The 19,977-nt window shown below is 42.1% G+C and overlaps 1 protein-coding gene across 1 annotated transcript in view; it reads left to right on the top strand.

Annotated features, from left to right (window-relative positions):
• The first annotated feature begins 4,351 nt into the window (after nt 1-4,351).
• rims3 (regulating synaptic membrane exocytosis 3) overlaps nt 4,352-19,977 on the top strand; it is a 43,385-nt gene continuing 27,759 nt past the window's right edge. Inside the window, exons 1-2 of the mRNA XM_069681738.1 lie at nt 4,352-4,519; nt 18,263-18,580. Of these exons, the coding sequence (XP_069537839.1) occupies nt 18,316-18,580 (265 nt within the window). The 5' untranslated portion in view covers nt 4,352-4,519; nt 18,263-18,315. The remainder of the gene's footprint in view (nt 4,520-18,262; nt 18,581-19,977) is intronic.

Genomic DNA, 19,977 nt, shown 5'->3' on the forward strand with positions numbered 1-19,977 from the left:
GACAAAGAGACAGCAATAAGCTATTCTGCTGCTATAGGGGCTCCGGCTCTGCTGACTGGAGCATATTTTCAGCTGACGGGGGGTTTGTGATATTGGGAGGAGGTGAAACGGAGCTGTGTGGTGTGGGTTTGTGTGTGGGAAAATATTCAGTAATAAGTCAGTAGTTTGTTGACGGTTAAAGAAATTGTGTGTGTAATTACTGGTTAGTTTATGTACCTATAAATGGCAACACAGCGTTAAAGTTGGGGGGAAGATTTGAGCACATTTACGCTTCTATTCCACTGCTAATCTTTACAAACACTAGATTTCAAATGAAGGTTTTCCTTATAACAGAGTATTATGTGCAATATTTTCTCTGCCTGTAACAGTATGCAACATAAATCTCTCTCCTGCTCCTCAGTCTGTCAGCAGTAACCTCCCACCCACCCCCTGCTTAGCAGATAATACATAAATAATTCAACAGATTAATGAACGATTGAAAGAAAACCAGCTCATGAAAAGGCACTCGCACGCTCATATCAGTGAAACTTGTTAAAAAAAATTGCCTTCATGTGACTCTTTAATACGTCTAACTGAGAAAAATGGGCATTATAGAATCAGCAGATTTAATCAGTAGCTGCTGCGGCAACAAATTGCTGGCCTGCCTGTGTTTATGTAATGTATGCATGAGCTGCACAGGGCGGATCAAAGCAATATTAAAGATGAGTGATTAATGCGCTGATGCCTGCACACAGAGCGTTTTTATTGAGGATGCTTAATCACCCCGGACTAAATTAAAACCTGTATGAGTTGATAACGCAAGGTGCAGTTATTTTATTCTGAGGGAATTATTATATTCCACCGATCTGACTTGTTTAATAGCGGGAAATAAGATTTGTGAGTCATTCCTCATGGGAATTGTTCAGTATTCCCAACAGGGAGCTTGGATTTGAAGAGATGACACACACAAACACACCTTTCATGAACTCTATCTTCCTCCTCTACCCTGCCCCACCCTCCTGTGAGACCATAGCTTACACAAACCCGGTCACATGACCACAATGTAATTCAATTGACCGTGACCTGACTCAAGCTACATGGAGCGCACATACACTGGAGCTTTATGCTGCTTTAATACATTCAACACACTTCTCCATAGGGGCAGTAGAGGCCGTCTGTCTTGTTAACTCCCTGTTTGAGACTCCATATCATGTAGCCGTGTTGTGCTTTGAACGGATCAATCCTTTGAATTATGACTTCTCCCTGCAGCTAATAAAATTGGCTTCGCCACATCAGCATTTTCTGACGACATTCACTACCTAAACGAACACAGTGTTCATTGCAATTACAAAGCCATTGCGGTCTCTACATCAGCTGATGACAGCAACAGATGCTCTTACCACGGCTTGAATCCCCGCTCGCTACAGAATGCCAATGAGCTGATACGGATTCAGCGCTGGTATTAATGTTGGGTGGGGGCTGTTTCCAGTCGACCCTCCTTACTGTTGCAGCGAGGGAACGAGGATTGATTGTGCTCTGCCACAGCGGTTTGCCTATGGGAAAAAGGGCATTGATCCAAGGCCTGTGATATATGCCTATTTTAGTGTGCCGCATGGGTGACTGAGTGGTACATATTTCACCTGCAAGGTCCTGGACCTGGTTTGTGTGCTGCAGATGTTTATGAGTTCATATTAGGATCAGTGCACCACGTTCCTCTGACAGTAATAACACAGCGCAGTGAGTAAATACTGTCAGCACGGAGAATGTATGCTCCGTGTTTGAGAGCAGAGAGGGCGAGGCCTGGATCATCTGACCTGCAGAGGCACTAAAAGGCTATGCAGAAAATTATGTTACATTATATTCATTATATTAATTTCATCTGTGTATGCAGGCGGTGCTGCATGCTCCCTAAGCAGAGAGGAGAACACTCTTTATGCATCTGTTTTCTGCATCAAAGTGCCGTAGACAGTGTTTGGCATGTTTTACCGCATTTAATCCAAATTACAAATGCTTTTTAGAGAACATCATGTCTGCCTTTATTTTTTCTTAAAGTGCACACAGAGAGACACACATGTAAGTTTGACTGCCATAATGTGATGGATGACTTTTCCAAGCAGGTTTGGAGTCTCCAAGTTGACTTTAATAAATCACCAAAGTGGACACAAAGTGGAAATATCCTCTCCACAGAGATCTGAACCCAAATACTCTATTGACTGCACTTCATGGTAGCTTAGCAGCTATGTGGGTTAGAACAACATTTCTTGTCTTAAACAAGCTACAGCTACCACAACTTCCACAATTGCCCCACAAAGCTCCTTTTGTTGTCGTAGTGGGTTTCTTGAATTATTCTTGGTTGAAAAAGAAAAACAGTTGTTAAACAGTGCTGTAAAATATTCTCGTGTATGACATTTTCAAAAACATAAACATTCCTATAATGTTGGAATGCTTAAGGTCCGTTAACTACCGGAGGGAATTTTCACATCTTTAGAAAATCATTATTAAATGCTGCAGCATACTGTATGCGTACATGCTGTGGCTTCTTTGTTAAAGAACTCTTTACCTCTGCAAGGCTGAATTTCCACCTGTGCCAAGTGGGCAACTGCCCTACGGCCTCATACCTTATTTCATTTTTTGGTGATTTTATTAAAATTAAGTTTGCTTTGCTGTGTGTCCATCAAATATGAAGCTATACAGCCAGGAGACTGTTAGCTTAGCTTAGCATAGCATAAAGACTGTACCAGCACCTCTAAAACTCACAGGTTAAGTAGGTGATGATTATATTTAGGGATGCACTATATTGGATTTTTGCCGATATCTGATATGCCGAAATTTTCCAACCCTTTGTGCTGATTTGAATACCGATATATTAGGCACGTTTTTTTTCCACCTATTTGCAGAGATCATCAAGCCTCCCCTGTGGTGGAATTGATATCTTGCCTGCTCTTATTGTAGTGGCCCACTGGCAGATGCAGAAATAACATAATACAGTGCTTTTTAAAATGTACACATTCACTGGGCAATATAAGAAAACTATTTAAACTTAGGTTATGTACAAAATGCCAGATTTGATTGTATGTAACATTTTCTTTTCTGTTTTAAGGGAATCATCGAGCATTTAGGCAAAATTAAAGTGTTGTTTTATCGGCAGAAAAATGACATTTGCCATTATGTCATTTTCAAGGCATAATCTGCAGATACAGATGACGTGCCAATAATATCGTGCATCCCTAATTATATTTCCATTTTTATTTTAGAAATCCGTTCTCACAGTGAGAGCTACGTCCATAGCTCTAGCCTTACAGTGAGCTAACCTAGCTGTTATTACTCGCATTAAATGGAAACATTTCCACTGATGGTGAAGTAAGACAAGGTGAACCGGAAAGCAGAAGGAGGAGGAAACATTTTCATTTCTTTCCATTCACCGTCTTTAGACACCGCCGTATCCTGTACTGCGTTCCGTTTAATGGTTACTTCATACACCGTCTTCAGTTTTGTAGATCTTTATGTCATGGCCTTCAGTTTTTGCGTCTTTTAACCTTTATTGCTTTCTCTCTGCTGTTTTGACTCTTTTTTTTTCTTCTAAACAGACTGCCATCAAATTTTTCGGACTTCTTTCTGCGGATTGATATATTCACAGTTAGTCCTCCGGAGTGCGTTATTAGAGCTGCGTCCCTAGCAGCGGTCTGTTCTTCATAACAACGATCTTTTGTAGAGAAAATAGCAGACCTCAGAATGCTGTAATTAACCAATCAGAATCAAGTATTGAACACAGCCGTGTAATAACACATTATAAAGTGAATGTGTGTATAATGTGAAAATCTTAGCCATGCAACTTCCTGGACTCTTGTCAACGACAAGTTCCCACAGACTACTTGGTTCATATTATTAAACTGTTTTTGACTGCCATTTTTCTTCGTTATCATATTGTGGTTTGTAAATATGAAATATTTGTTAGGTGTCTTTAGGGGCCTCGAAAGTCCTACAAGGCGGATTTTTAAACCATGTTTCTACAGAACTACCTGTTTTCTGCTGCTTCCGGTCTTTATGTTATGCTAAGCTAAACGGCTAATGGCCGTAGCTTAATATTAAGCTAACACGTGAGTGTTGATCGACCTCACCTAACTATCAGAACAAATCCAAATAAGCTTGTTTCCCAAATGTTATCCCACGTGCAATTAAACAAATAGAATTACAAACCTACAGTGCTAATAAATGCTCACATGGCCACACGTGGTCGCTATTTTCCATGCCGCTGGAAGCAACCCGGCCTAATCTCATCACTCCTCTACCCTACCCTACCCTCCCTCCCTCCTCTTCCTCTCCCCCTCTCTTCACAGCAGCGCGTCTCTCACCGCGCCTTGGATGCCGTGTGACCAGCAGCAGTGAGCGGAGAAGCCGTGCAGCAAGATCGCCGTCAGCACCGAAGCACCGCGAAAATACAACCCAAACGATGACATTCTTACAGATACGACATAAGCAAACAATCATTTGACAACTTCCGAGCCTTGCACCTTGCCTTCGCTGCTCCTTGCTGTACGCGGTAAGTGCTCTTTATTCCTGTTTAATTGCAGAGCTCGCGCTGCTCAGTTTCCCGCACAGGGCAGTGACAGCGCCGATGCACAGATGTTGTGAATAATGCAATTAATAGCAGAGCGGGTGATCAGTGATAAGAGGAGCATGCTTGCTCAAACTGGGCGCAGTCATCTGAATTTGTCTTTATTGTCTCAATGTATAGGCCGATTATAGAGGCAATGTGCACTGTAAGATGTTGTCAGCAGGGAAGACTTGCTTTGCTCTTTTATCCCCTCACCTTTGTTGCGTTTTAAGCCTGGCAATTCCAAGATACGCTTACAGCTTCAGTTTAATGCATCCTGCTACTTCACTCAATCTCATTACCTGTTTAAAGGGACTCATATGAGATTGTGTTTGCTAGACAATGAAGATTAAGGCTGAAGGAGAGTGTAATGTCACCTCAATACTCAGAGTTTATCTTCCTGTATTTAAATGGCAAAGAGAGGCAGTAAGTAAGATTTATAGCATGTTGTGTTTGGACATTTAACTTGTACTGGGATTGTTGCAGAAATGGGAAACTAATTGTCCGTATTGATTTAGCAATGTAGGCACAACCATGTCAGAGGTCAACTTTGCACTTCAAGTGATCTATGTCAGGTTTGCAAGGAGTCAAAACATAAAGGTGCCTCAGGCTAAGTCAGCTATGGCAATGTTACCCTGTTATGAATGTGTATATGTGAGTGCATGTAAACGGAGGGAGCAGGGGGAAGGAGAATAAGCACATTTGGAGATGCCTGATCCGGCACTCAGGTCAGGCCAAGTGCATGCTGAGGTGTTAGATTATATCAGATGGCCGCACGCACATGAACGCAGATACAACGTCCAGATCTGAGCTCAAACTGTGCTCCCCCACCTGTAGACGGGGGCAGAAACACGTGATGGGGCTGCAGAGCTTCCAGTGTCCTTCTCTAAATCTTTCAGGGAGTGTAAGAGAAAGCTGTGTAATGTGTCTAACATGTGTTATTGTTGGTATTAAATAGAGTCAGACTGAGAATGGAATTTTAAAGACTGATATAAATACCAATTCTTGTCTTCAGTTGCCTCCTTTCTTAAACAACTCTATTGAAGAATATATAACATTATTATACATTATCCTCCAATTTTAGTGCGGGCCACAATCTGCTCAGCTGTGATTCTCTGTGACTTGTGTGGCAGACCGTGCGGAGAGTTTTTGTAAATGCAATGAAAACTTGGAAGAACTATGTTACAACACCATTTCTAAGTCACCCCAAGCTTTGCTGCCTGCACAATCTCGGATCCCATCGGCTATAGTCTGACGACGATATAGCCTCTGGGGAAGACGGTGAACATGCCGGGAAGATGTCATTACGGCGCATTACGTTCCGCCTGCTTTTGCTCTCCACACTGACTGTTTTTCCTGCATATGCCGCAGCCTGCTGACACGTGATTGGTCAATATTACTCTGACTACAAGTGTAGTAAAAACTGAAACCAGAACACTTGCCTCCCTAAAATCCACGTCCCTGCCTACAGATTCTACATTTCTATGTAGAATCTGTAAATAGAGATTACTGTCTGCAAAATACCTTACAAAAAAGTGTTTATTTTAGAAAACATATAAGCCCAAACAAATATATCTGATATATCGATCCGACTCTAGTGTGAAACAGAGTGTGAGGCATACAGTGAGTACATTAAGGAAGGAGTGGGCCGTCCTTGGCTCTTCTTAAGGAGAAAGAGAATAATTATCCTCGTGCTTAACTCCTGAAATCCTTGCCTGACTCATACTTGATCCTCTGAATAATCCATTGAGACAGAATTGAGACAGTAAAAGCTGGAAAGAGACTCGACCGTGAACTTTGGTAAGCCTCAGTTTCTATCTATCCATTTAGGAATAAGTTTTCTATTTTCCACTAATTCTGAATTCTATACTTGTACAAAAGTGTGCCTTTACATTTAAGACCTCCACGTATATTTGAGATGTGTAATACACAGGTTCAAGAGTGGACGATGAAATATACTGTATATGTGTGTTTCCACAGAGAGAGATGCGTCAGATAGAACCAGATAAACTTGCTACTCAAAAGGCCAGCCTGACCGCCAGGACTGTATCATCTTCCATCAAAGCTCACACACAACGCACACACACTCCTCTGCATTGATGGCTGAAAAGGGCAAAGGCAAAGTCCAGTGCAGCCCACACACACACACTCACATATGCAGTGACACATCTGACCACACTTCAGATCAGTAGCTGGCAGCTGCTGGTCCTGGTCTCCTTTGAAATGAAAATAAAATGAAAACAACCAAGGGGCAGAGCGGACACTTATCATAGTAATGAGCAGGCTTTGTATCTTCATTTGTGTGTTTGTTGTTGCACACCATGTGGCTGTGTACACTTGTAGAAAACCATCTGTAAGGCACAATTTACTGGCCAAGTGGTGCACATCATCAAAGAGAGGAGCTGTGACTGGCTGACGATGATTGTGTGCTCGGTGTCTCGTCTCACTTCAAACCGGTCCTTCTAATGAGCCTCTATAGTCTCACATGGGATTATTTTACACACACACACATTGTACTCGCATCCAATACAGCTCAACCCATATGGATGTGGATGCTGGTTTTGACCTATATTTTTGAAACGTATATTCATTATACAGAGTCAGGTGATCACCCAGTTGAATGCTGATGTATTTTTTCCAGGCTATACCGGCCTCTGCTGTAGCAGTCCTCAGATAATCAATTTAACTCAACACATGATATGTTTGAGGCTGCTGCAGGGGCAAAGGTGACCTCCATGGTATGCATGTGAATTACTCGCTTGCCTAACCTAGCAGCTGCCTAGTACAATAAAAGTCTTCTACACTTCCTGCTAAAATAAAAATGAGAGTATAAAATCCAACAGTGCCAAATCACAACAGAAGTGATCTCATCTTGGTCTAGACTGTAATCTTAGAAATCTTGTTTCCAGAAACGCAACTAAATCCACCATGAGCACAATTGGATGCTGTTGTCAGAAAAAAACAACTTCCTTTTAACTTTTATAGATGGAACATTATTTATTGGGATTGAAATACTACAAAAGAAAATAGTCCCTATAGGACATTTTTAGCTTTGTGTCACAATAAATGCAACCATGTAAGGTAAATAGGGGTGAGAATCGCAGGGTAACTCGCGATACGATACGTGGCCTAACCCTAACCCACGTTAACAATAATATCACGATACAGCTATTCTGTGATAATTGATGTAATGCAAGACAGTCATATAATGATATGTCACGATATCTGATTAACTGAAGAATACAATGCTCCTAAAAGGTAAAGTGCAGGATTAATGTACCATAAAATGTATAAGACGCACTTTTAATACTTTTTTTTTCATCTATATACCAGTGCGACCAGTATACCAGTATAAAATGCAGAGAGAGGCATTTTATTGTGTTTTAATTGCATTTTACCCAGATGATGGCACTGTGATCTAGCTAAAGTTGTCGGGTGTTAATTCGCACCTCTGCACTAAACTGTTTCCGGGTCCAAGGAAAACACAGCTCCTATTTACAATATGCCGCATTGCTGTTTTGTGTTTTCCTCGCTGTTTTAAGCGAGGAAAACACAACCTGATTGTTGCTAACGCTTCGTCACGGACATGTACCGTCATGATTGCCAGTGTAGCCGCCACCCTCAAAACAATCAGCTGCCAGCTACCACTAGCTACAGCACCGGAAGCTAGCAGGATTGCAAACTCGACATAACGAAAACAGATGTTAGGCTGTTATTTTTGTGTGTGTTTTGAATGTGTTTTAAATGAAAATAAATTGAAAGTCTTGTCAACTTCTTCTTCGGCCAGTTAATTTCTGGTCATGTCACCCTCATTCATGTCATAAGCGCCACCAAGAGGAGTCATGAAGTAGTCGAGTAGTCAGGACGACGATATATTGCCGTATCGATGTTTTGTCCCACCCCTAAAGGTAAATGCAGTTTATGCTCCTCATAATGTATGTATATGGACTGCATGGTAAGAATTTAAACTTTAAGTTACATTTCTAATCTGCCAACATAATTGCATATTACGTTTTGCACGACACCCTATATGAATGCAATGGTGGCCAACATTTAAAGCCTCAAAACGTATTTTGGTAATGGCAAATACCACCCAAAGCTTAAATCCAATTGTACTTTAAGTCCACTATCACTCTGACGGATCAGCCAAATACTCAAACACGCAACCAACCAAAAATGGGGTCACATATAAAAGGAACGTCGGACAGAAATGGATTTAAAGCTTGAGATAGAAGTCTTAAAAACAAAAGTGCGTAGAGATAAATATACAGCTCTTATCTTGTCCTCCTGCAGGATCAGACCACGTTCCAATGCGCACATCCCTCCCTGAGGTTAAGCTGTAAATAAGAAAGGGAGGCATGCTTTGGTTGACCCCGGCCGATTCTTCAAAGACGCTTTGTAGCCCCCACTTCAGCGCCAAACATCCCATGGCGTCTAAGCTAGGACTTGGTGATCCAGCAATTGTAAGTGGGGTGAGATCCTGCATGCTGCTCTGCCCCGGGCTGGAAAGCAGCGTCCCAGGTGGGATGGAGAGATGGGTGTGGGTGGGGGGGAGTGGCTGAGGGGTAGCGAGAGAGATGTCACTGACCACATTAGTCATCAGAGAAAGAAGGCCATGAGTCAGGAAAGCTCGCAGTCTCATCCATCACGCCCCTCTTAACCCACTTTCCTTCCAGTCCAGCCACTTCGGCTTTTTATTTGTCTATTTTCTGCGAGCTCTCCATCCCCCGGCTGCTGACGGAGTAACTTTGCCGTCCCTCTTTTCATGGTGATGAAAAGGAGAAGAGGAAAGGTTCAGATTGAGGGTTGAGGGGGAGAGGAGCTTTAAAGTGCAAGAGAAACAGTTAGAAAATAGACTGAAACAAATATTACAGTTAACGCTGTTTCTTTTTGTCAGTGTAGAGAGAGAAAGAAGATAACACAGTGGCATAGTGCATCTCATCCTTATACCAGATTCCCCGTGGTGGTGTGAGGAGAGCAACCCTGTAAGCTGGTGAGACTGCTGAGGGGTGATAAGTGTGGATATTAGAGAGGTCTCACTTCTTCAAAAGACTGCTGGCTCAAATCCTGGACAAGGTATTTGATTCACTGCTGAGACAATAACATTGTATTGCTAGCTCAGCAGTGGAGGGATTAGCCTGGACTATGGTGGGAGCAGGGGATGAGTGAATAACCATTTGAAATGATACTCTGCAGGGCAGTGATTTGATGTTATCAATGTGGCTTACTGCCAGCATTTTATGTCTTGAGCCAGTTTCTGCCTACCTCCAAAGTGTGCGTGTGTGTATACTGTGTGTCTGCTTCATGAACTAGCCTCACGTGAAGAGAAAAGTGTTAGATGGGACTACAATTGTCTGTGTTTAGTTCACCTGTCGTCTATAAAGAGCTATATGTTGCACTTTGCATGGTGATTTGTACTAACAACTCTTGGTTGTAAACATACAGGGGTTGGCTTTACCTCCCAATGACGTGAATGAGATAATCTGGTTGATTGGTAAGCTTGTTGTCTCATTGTCGGACTGCCCACGCTCCGGATACAGATTTTGTTGTTCCATTGTTGCCGTCGTCCCAGATCTCTGTAGACTTAGGACAGTAAGTAGTAGTAATAATAGTAATGGCCAAACAAGTTAGACCCTAATTATCTTAGCATAATGGCTAATGCCAGCACCTTCAAGTATTTATTTGTGTAAACCATAGATTGTATAAAAAAGATGGATGACATGACCGCTCCCTGAAAAGTGAAGCCAAAACATCTCTATCGCCCCTGCTGACTGGGTGCAGTATAGCTCATAAAGCCCGCCTCCTCCATGTTAACAAATGGGACATGAGTCAAACTATAAAATCAAAATACAGGTTAAATACATTTTTCTCAAACATGGTTTCTGTCATTATAGTTAGTTCTTATCATGCTGATTTACATCCAAGTGTTCATTTTTCTGATAAGTTTAGTTTTTTAGTTATTTGATGCTGTGAAAAGGATGATTGACAGCTCTGTTGACAAATACGGCTCCTGCAGCCGACCTGTTCAGGATTAGCAGAGTAGAGGAGGAACGGGGAGAGGAGACGTAACTAAAACAATCACTACAGTCACAGAAGTTTCCATATCTGTGAACGTCTGCTTCAGACCAACAAGAAGCTTTTCTGTTGTTAAATACAGCGACGTGCGGCATCTTTGCTGTTTTTTTTCCTGTAAGTTAAGTGTGTTTTGGTTAGCGGAAGTGGCTACGGCGGCACCACCCGCAGTGGCATCTCTACTGCGCAGCTCTGGCTCCAAATGATGTCACCAGTGCAAGATTGCAGCGTCCATCACGGGGGCTATTTTGGCTTCAATATTGTACAATGAGAGTAGATGGAGATGTGTCGTCCAGCTTTACATACAGTCAATGGTGTAAACGAATACCATTTTTTCTTTTTGTTCCACAATGTTAGCATGTTAGCAAGCACAAAAGTTTGCATATTAGCATAATAGCAGGTTGACACTGCCCCCGTCTAATACTTTTGTATGCTAACAAAATAACCTAGCTACATTTAAGCCACACCGCATTGTAAAATACTTACTAACAAATGTTAACATTGTAAAATATTAGTTTTATTGAGAAATTCTTATCTTAAAATGTAGACTCCCCAAATTAACCCGCATTAGCATGACACGTTTTACAGAACTAGCATGCTAAAGTATTAGCCACGGTTTTTGTGCTCCATCTTGAACTGTTGTTTGCCATATGATAAGAAGTAATTGCTTATCCATGTGTTTATTACCTGCTATCACTGCTAACAGATGTGTGCTGCAGATTTAAATTGACAATTTCAACACCATATTGCATTTTAAACAACCTCAGACAGGCTAATTTGACCCTATAATTGTAGCTCTGATGGATTAAATGCAAAAGCCTTTGCTTCCTTGCCATTGCTGATTCAACACGGCCCGGGCAATTTGTGTGAAAACATGGTGTGACGGATCGAATTTATGTCTGCTGTCACCAGGTGATGTAGAGGGAGTGACTCAATGACTCACCTCATTAAAGATTTTATTGGATAAAAATGTGATTGGGCCAAAGGGGGAAGCAAAGCGAAAGCTCTTCATGAACTCCTGTTTCTGTTCATTTCATGGATGTTAGCATTTGATTCGGATTTGTGCGTGTGTGTTGCACCACGCATATTATTGCTCTGCAAAGTGTGAAATGGGAAATTTGTTAATATCTAATGGTCCTGATGATACACCGTACTCGCTCGTCATTCAATATTTCATCTCTTTCTTCTGGCACCTACATCCAGCTCAGCATATGTCTGTTTGCTCTATCCTGGGTTTCACTGTGTGCGGTTTTGTGTGTGATCCATTTGGCTCTGTGTCGTCCCCCAGCCTGGCACTCTTACTCCATCTCTGTGTGTAGCTGCAAAACCAGCCTTCTGTTTTCTTGCCTTAAGAGACCCCTTATGATCACAGAGACACAACAACCACACACACACCCACACATTAACAACAGGCCAAAAACGATGGCAGCAGACGCCAGGCCGGCACATACAGAATCATGACCTGGGAAGTCTCCATGGTAGCCTCAGCAGGAAGTGCATTACAGCTCCTGCTTGTCCTTGTGCACTGCCGGTGTGATTGCTCATGATGAATATTCTCTTCGAAATTAAATGTATGCAACATATGTAGGATATAAAATGTAAAAATCAGAAAATACATCCTTGTAAATGTTCTCACATCTTTTCTTCTGCACTGCATTTTTCAGCTTTTTAACCATTTTCCGCATCTCCTTTAATTCAGATGTTAATACCAGTTACCTTGGAGAAATGAAGGAAGCACACTTGCCAGTTAATAAAATATCAGCGCTTAGTAAGATTAAAAATACTGCATCCCATTTCAGCCAGGAAAGCCTTTATTAAATTACGAGTGACGCACTGCACTTCAAAGTAAACACCGGTTGTTGGCAGATGACCACACATGGCAGCAGACCAGATCATTGACATTGAAAATGACATTTGCGCGCTATAACAACCAGTAGTTCATTACGGAGGGATACTGTTTTTTTGTTAATTTAGCCATTATTAAGCTTCACTCTCTACTGTCCCATATGGGAAATGTGGCCTGTAGCAGCCAAAACGCACTTGGCAAAAACACATCAAAACAGACTCATTCAGTGGCAAACACATTAAAACGTCAATTAGACAAAATAACAAGCAAATTAATAAATTAGAATAGGTTACAATAAAACATATTCGGCTGTTAATTGGTCCAAATTAATGATGACTCACCTTGGCTTGATGCCGTTTATGTCCTGAGAAGACACTCAGACCCACTGTCTATCTTTACCATCTACTTTGCAGCTTACTCTTAATTAACTGACCAGCAGTGTCAGTGCAGCCTCGATGCTAGAGAGCAACCGTAAGGAGACCATTAACGGATTGCTCAGCCATATCTAATTACGAGGTTGGGGCATCTGTGTTTATGGGAGAAAGTGAAAGGAGAGATCGCATTTTTACTCTTTGCTTCCTTGCATCAGCTTACACTGACTGCAGACAGTCATGCTCCACTGAATCACAACTAGAGTTTTATGGTCTCCTACATTTAAGCTTGCCAACATAGTTTTATGCTAGGTAGTTGGTTACATTTTCACTCCAATCATTTTGGGAATTTGCCATTTATACAACATTTACTGCTGTTTTCTTGCCTTCCTGATTTAACCTGTGAAATATATATGACCTATACACTCAGTGCTGTGCCTGAGCGCATCCTGTGTAGATGTGGATAGAGGAGCCAAGCTTCTGCTGCTGCTCTGCTAACGCAGCGCCCCTCTAAATGTCTTCTGTGTAGACGTGGTGTAGCAATGGGACAAATTAAGATGATGCAGTTCCCACATGGCAGTGGTTGGTGAGGGGTGGAGACCGCTGGTGTTGAGGTGCGGAGGAGGAGCTGATGGCCACCACCAGTCTGGGTGGAAGGGGACAATTTGCTGACAGGAGGAGAAATAAATGAGCTCTGAGATGAGAAGTTAGAGCACAGAGACATATGGCAGGGGAGCTGTCTGGCACCAAGATGAAGATGGATTGGCTCCAGGTGAAACTCCGGGTCCAGCTAAACACTGTGTGGGGACAGGTACATGGTAGCATCTTCAAAGGCAGATTTTAGTGGTTGACAAACCTGCAGGTGTGGGTTTTAGTATTTCTTTAGTTCAACTTCTAAATTCTCACAAGGTTCTCCCACTTTAAACACAATGGTTTATTTTTTAGGGGCGTGATTATTATAACAGTTAGTTATAACAGCACAAGATAAGAAACTTGACGTGTCGAACTAAAACACAACATAATGTGACTTATCGTAACCAAGCATACAGTTACGTGATGTGACTTTACAAAGCGTAAAGTAGCATAACCTAACGTAACGTGACATAACGCAACGTGACGTAATGCATCGTGACTTAACGTATATAGCATGGAGTCACATAGCATAACAGAGCAAAACGTAACGTAACAAAATGTTAAGTATAAAAAACAACAACTTAATGTGACATAGCGTAAGAAAGTGTAACATAACATATTGGAACGTAACAAAGCGTAACGTAACAAAGCATAACGTAACATATTGGAATGTAACAAAGCGTAACGTAACGAAGCGCAAAGTAGCGTAACATGACTTAACATTATATAGTGTAGTCGCCTAGTTTAACAGAGTGAAACATAATTTAACAAAATGTAAAGTAGCATAATGTAACATGACACAGTGTAACAAAGCGTAATGGAACACACTGTAACGTAACAAAGCGTAATGGAACGTAGCAAAATGTAATGTACTGTAACAGCTTAACGTAACGTGATGTAACGAAACAAAGCATAACGCAACTTATTGTAATGTAACATCACAGAGCGCAACGTAACAAAGCGTATAACATAACGTAACTTAACGTTACCAAGCTCAAAGTGGCGTAACATAACATGACGTAATGTGATGTTACATGTGATGTACATACCTAACATTTCTGAAATTAGTACTTTTTTCTAAACCTTATAAAGTAATTTTGGAGGCTGACAAAGCTGAGGCTATTTCACAACATTAATCAAGTGGTAAAATGTTTTTACTTCTCAGTGTGCACTTTGCATTGGCCATTTTTGTGCCGCCACATGATGCAGTGTAAAGAGATCATGTTCATTTTTTGTATTTCTTTGAGATCAGGTTGTAGACGAAACCAACACTATGAATGCTGGGGCAAAACATATATACAGTATACTATATACACTACACTTAAATTCACCCTGCTTCACTCTGGAGCATGTATTCAGCCAGGGACTGAAAGCCACACACACAGCCTGAAGATCTCATCATTAAGAGGAAAGGAGGAATGGATGCATGTCTCATCAGTGTCATCTTCTCCTTTCTCCTTGTCTGCCTTTCACTCCGTTATTCCACACAGATCAGGCCCCAGCTTCCTGCAGTGTTGTTCTCCGTGTCCATTCATTATGAAGCATCCTCTCCTCCCACGATTCTCTCCCTGTCCTTGGTCTTTCCTCACTCGTTCTTGTCAGTCCTCGTGGCTCCCTGAAAGCAAAATTATTCTGTTTATCTCGCTTCTCTCAAAAGCCTCCATGATCCCTCCCCTATCCTCATTTTCTGCTGCTCTGCTCGCTGTGTGTTCACAGTACAGAGGCCCCCCAGAGAGCCCACGAGAAGAGAGTACGGGCTGGAATCTAGAAAAGAAAAGGAGAAGAGGAGGAAGAGGAAAGAAATTTAGGCCATAGGCTCACCTGAATTTCATATTTTTATACCCTCTCTCCTCTTTCATATCCTTTTTCCAGCCATAACAAATGTCACAACTTTAGCTCTTTGCAAAGCATTCAGTCGTCTGCCTCCTCCCTACTTTTTTTTATGACTTGCCTTACAAAATGCCAAAATTTGCCCTTTGCTTTATCACTTCATGCTTGCTCAATAGCCCTCACTTCAGTTATTGTGGTAATGCTGAATGCATCCCTAGAAAAAGTGCTGGTTTAGCAACATCTTTTGGGCTGTAAGCCTCATGGTTGTGCTGGTGTGACAAAGCAGGGCGACGAAGATGACGATGATTTACAGAGACATCTGAAGCGCAGGGCCTTTACATTTGAGTCTTAAACTCCATAGACGTATTAAGGGCACTGTATTGTTCACTGTACTGTGTATGTATTATGCATGATTAACAGTCATGGGAGTTAGCATTTAAGTCACATAGAGAATTTGTGCAGCATTCCCTGCATCAGTGGTATGTATGTGTTGTTTTTAAGTCACGCTAGCAGCATGGTTAGTCCTCCAGTTGCGTGCAGAATGAAACATCCAAACAACTATGTAATGTATTGCCTCAAAATAGATGTTCATGGTCCCAATGTTTTAAATGCTATAGTTCTTCATCCTGATCCTCCGGCTTCCAACCACATTCATTGTTTCCACAGGAGGAATTGTAATAACTTTGTTGCTCCTTTTACTTGGTGTGGTTATGAGCAAATGCTTGCAAAACTAATAACACTCACATAAGCCCATTAGCGCTGTCGCCTTAAAGGTAGAAGGTTCCTGGTTTGAATTCCGGTTCGGACAAAGTGGGCCTTTGTGTGTGGAGTTTGCATGATCTCCCCGTGCATGCGTGGCTTCCCTCTGGGTACTCTGGCCTCCTCCACCACAGTCCAAAGACATGCTCATTAGCTGATTGGTGACTCTAAAATTGGCTGTGAGTGCGAGCATGAGAGGTTGTCTGTTTCCATGTGTCAGCCCTGTGATTGACTGCCGATCAGTCCAGGGTGTACCCCACCTCTCGCCCAATGACAGCTGGGATAGGCTCCAGCCCTAACCCAGGTACAAAGACTTAAAAAGCTGCCATATTTAAATCATTAAGTTCTAAACTTAGCTAACAGCCAAGGGCAGAATTAAATTTGTCTGCATAATGCATCAGAGCCATAGGAAACAACATAGTGCGCTTGTGCTCTGGGCATCATGATGCAAAGCTATACCATATTAGTATTGTCATTGTCAGCCACCATCTGGCTATAGACTGCATTGCAACCAGGTGCTGGAAAAAACAATAGAAGAAATATATTTGTAAAATGAAATAATAGTTGGATTTTTCTATAAACTTTAAGAATCATAACCCATCTCTAATTGTTCACATGATGATATGAGTATTTATATTAAAGCACCACTGTGCTAAAGTACAGCCTCACAGAGCTGTTGGCATGGCTGTAGTTGCATAAATCTGGTGCACACTTAATTTTTAAATCTCAACAGATTTTTAAACTCGGGGGAAACAACAGACGAGGCCACAGATTAAAATGATTTTTAAAATATTTTAATTAAAAGAACACACATCAGATCACTCAGTCAAGAAGCAGGAGTGCACACGAGGCATTTTCAGAGATGTGATTCCAGGGACTGTGGAGGCCTTCATCAGACCTGAAATTGGCCCAGTGTCCTGTGGTGTGGGGCCAGCTTTAGTATTGTTGAATTATCTTGCATTGTGTGTTGGTGTGTCGAATCATGTGAGTTGGACTCGTGGCATTAACTTAATTCCGCAAGGTGCTTATAAAGATGGTTCAGAGACAGAAAAATACTGCATTGCTCTGCTTTATGCATAACCAAAGTAGCGCGACGACAAAAAGAATTACAGCAGGGATGGTAATAATTAACCAAGTGAGAAAGCAGGTGTAAGGGAAAGTTTTATGGAAGTGTTGAAGAGAAGAAAGAGAAATATTAAAGGAGTGTGAAAGCAGGATGTTGGCCACAGTGCAGCTGCATATTTTATGCGCCCCTGGGCTGTCGGTTTAGCGTCAGTATAATCACTGTGACGCTGGGAGAGAGGGAAGGAAAGGAGAGAAGGAAAGAAGTGAAGGAGAGGAGAGAGATTTGATCGTGACAGATTTTTTACTTAGTATTTGTCACATTAGAAGAAGCACAGGTGTAAATAATATAATGAAAGATGGCTTAATTCCATTTAGCTGCTTCAGTTTGCATCCTAGTTCCCTGACTTACTGGGACACTTTGATATCACTGAGCTACAGTAAGTTATTTTTAAACCTTTTTCTGCTGTTAAAAGAAAAAACAGTTTCATAATGCAAAGTTGATCAAACTTTGGCCACACACACACACACACTGGTATCCTCCCAGGATTCAGCCTACCTGTCATAACTTGAGCTGTGTGAGTTTATAATCTGTCACTGTTTAAGGTCAAACACAGAGTAAGATTCCATAAAAAACACACAAGACAAATACCAGCTGACAGGGTCACCCCTCAACAGCAGGCCAGCCCTGACATTTCAGTGTGTGTGTGTGTGTGTGTGTGTGTGTGTGTGTCTGGAGATATTTCTTAACTCACTTGAACAGTCTGCTGCCATCTGCACTGTCCGCATCCGCTGACCTTTGTGTTCTTTTGTTTTCTCAGTGTGCAGAACTATCCAAGACTTTTCCGAGCTTTTCACTTTTCATCTGTCTTTTTATGAGGGAGGAAGTCAGTTCTGCTGCCTCTGCAATAAGTTGAGGATTTAATTGAAAACCAAACTGTGGCTGAAATTTAAACTGGGCGTCCTTCAGCCTCGGGGAGCTGCTGCGTTCGTAAGACGAGCTATAATTCTGTGTTTCATAAGAGAATCTGAACATTCAGACGTCCTGTTCCACCCCTCCCTCCTTGAATCTCTCCTCTTCTCACTTCATGTCCTCTTTTGATCTTCCTTCCTCAGTCCCGCTTCAACTTTCCAGCCCAGCCCATCGGCCCCTCCAGTCCAACGGGACCATGATGCTCAGCAGCTCCGTGGAGGTGCCCAGCCCGGGCGGGTTGAGTGGCCTCAGCGGGCTGAGCGCGGCGGCCCGGAACGTGGTGCGCTCCTCCAGCATCTCGGGGGCCATGTACAGCCTGGAGAAGAGTCCCAGCAGCGGGGGTCCGGACTCCTCGTCGCTGACCGGCAACAAGAAGCGGCGCTCCAGTCTTGGCGCCAAGATGGTGGCCATTGTGGGGCTGTCGCAGTGGAGCAAGAGCACACAGCAGCTCAACCAGCAAGGTCAGCATTCAGTTTGAAATACATCTGTTGGATGTTAATTATATTGACATATTAACATTTTATTTTTAATAAATACAAAATTCAATCGTTTTGACTTAGCTTTAGCATTTCAACATTTTCCACTTGCCTTCAAATGCTTTCCTGCTTCAGTTGAAGCATCTCGATACCCAAATACACAACAGCCTTCTAACAGTGCAATTTGGGATTTTATTTACATGGTAGTAAGCATTTGTAGTGCGTTTAGTATTGACCAATCACGTATCAGCAGGCTTTTGATGCGTGGACGAACAAAAGCCAGTGTGCAGAGCAAAAGGAGGGGGGCACAATCCGCCATAATGCCAACCTGACTTCCATCTGCAATCATGTGACGACTAATGAGCTTTAACTACCGTAAAATTTGGTGTATAAGACGCACTTTTAATACATTTTTTCACCTCAAAAGTGGGCTGCGTCCTGTATACCGATACGACCAAAACACCAGTATAAAATGCAGAGAGAGGCAATATTTTGTGTTACGGCATTTTGACCAGACGATGGCGCTATAATCTCGCTAAAGTTGTCAGTTGTTAAGTGATGACGTCACACCTCCGCATTAAACTGTTTCCGGGTCCAAACCGCTACAACGCCTCTTATTTACAATATGTCGCAGTGCTGTTTTGTGTTTTCCAGTGCTGTTTTAAGCTAACGCCACACTCACAACAATCAACATTACCGTAGGCTGCCAGCTACCGCTAGCTACAGCACCGGTAGCTAGCAGGATTGCAAACTCCACATGCCGAAAACAGATGGTAGGCTGTAATTTGTGTGTGTTTTAAATGAAAATAAATTGAAATAGTGGTGAAATAAACTTTTTCACCTCTGGGATACCCCCCAAAACAGACTGTGAGTTATATTCTGGATTTTTCGGTAATCTCAATAAACAGACATTTGCATGCAAGTGCAGCTAACGATCTGCTCCTCGATGTCATTCCTCAACTCCAACTTCATTCGGCCTCTCAAGTGGCAAGTCAGGAAAAAGGAAGTCTTGGCTGGAAGTCCTTCATAGCTAACCACTGGCTACACAGAAAGCCCCAAAAAGTTAGCCATCACTCCCAGAGGCTATATCGTCATCAGATTATAACCGATGGGTTCCCAGATTGGGTTGGGTTAAGCTTTTAAATACATTATGAACATTCATAATTAATCCCTACATACTGATCATAAGGATAGTGACGTGCAGGTCTTGAGTAATGGGCTTAACAGAACAAGGTTTTGTATTATAGTTTTACATTTTTATTTCATCATCCTTTTTTTAAGTGTATCACATTAGCATAAAGCACTCCAGAGCGTGTTCTGTAGTGCACTGCCTCAATTATAATACCTGTAATATCGTATAACAAGCTCTCACTGGCTTTACC

Source organism: Semicossyphus pulcher, unplaced genomic scaffold, assembly GCF_022749685.1.
Source record: "Semicossyphus pulcher isolate SPU_LCO1_2020_fin unplaced genomic scaffold, fSemPul1.0.p SCAF_5, whole genome shotgun sequence".
NCBI lineage: Eukaryota > Metazoa > Chordata > Actinopteri > Labriformes > Labridae > Semicossyphus > Semicossyphus pulcher.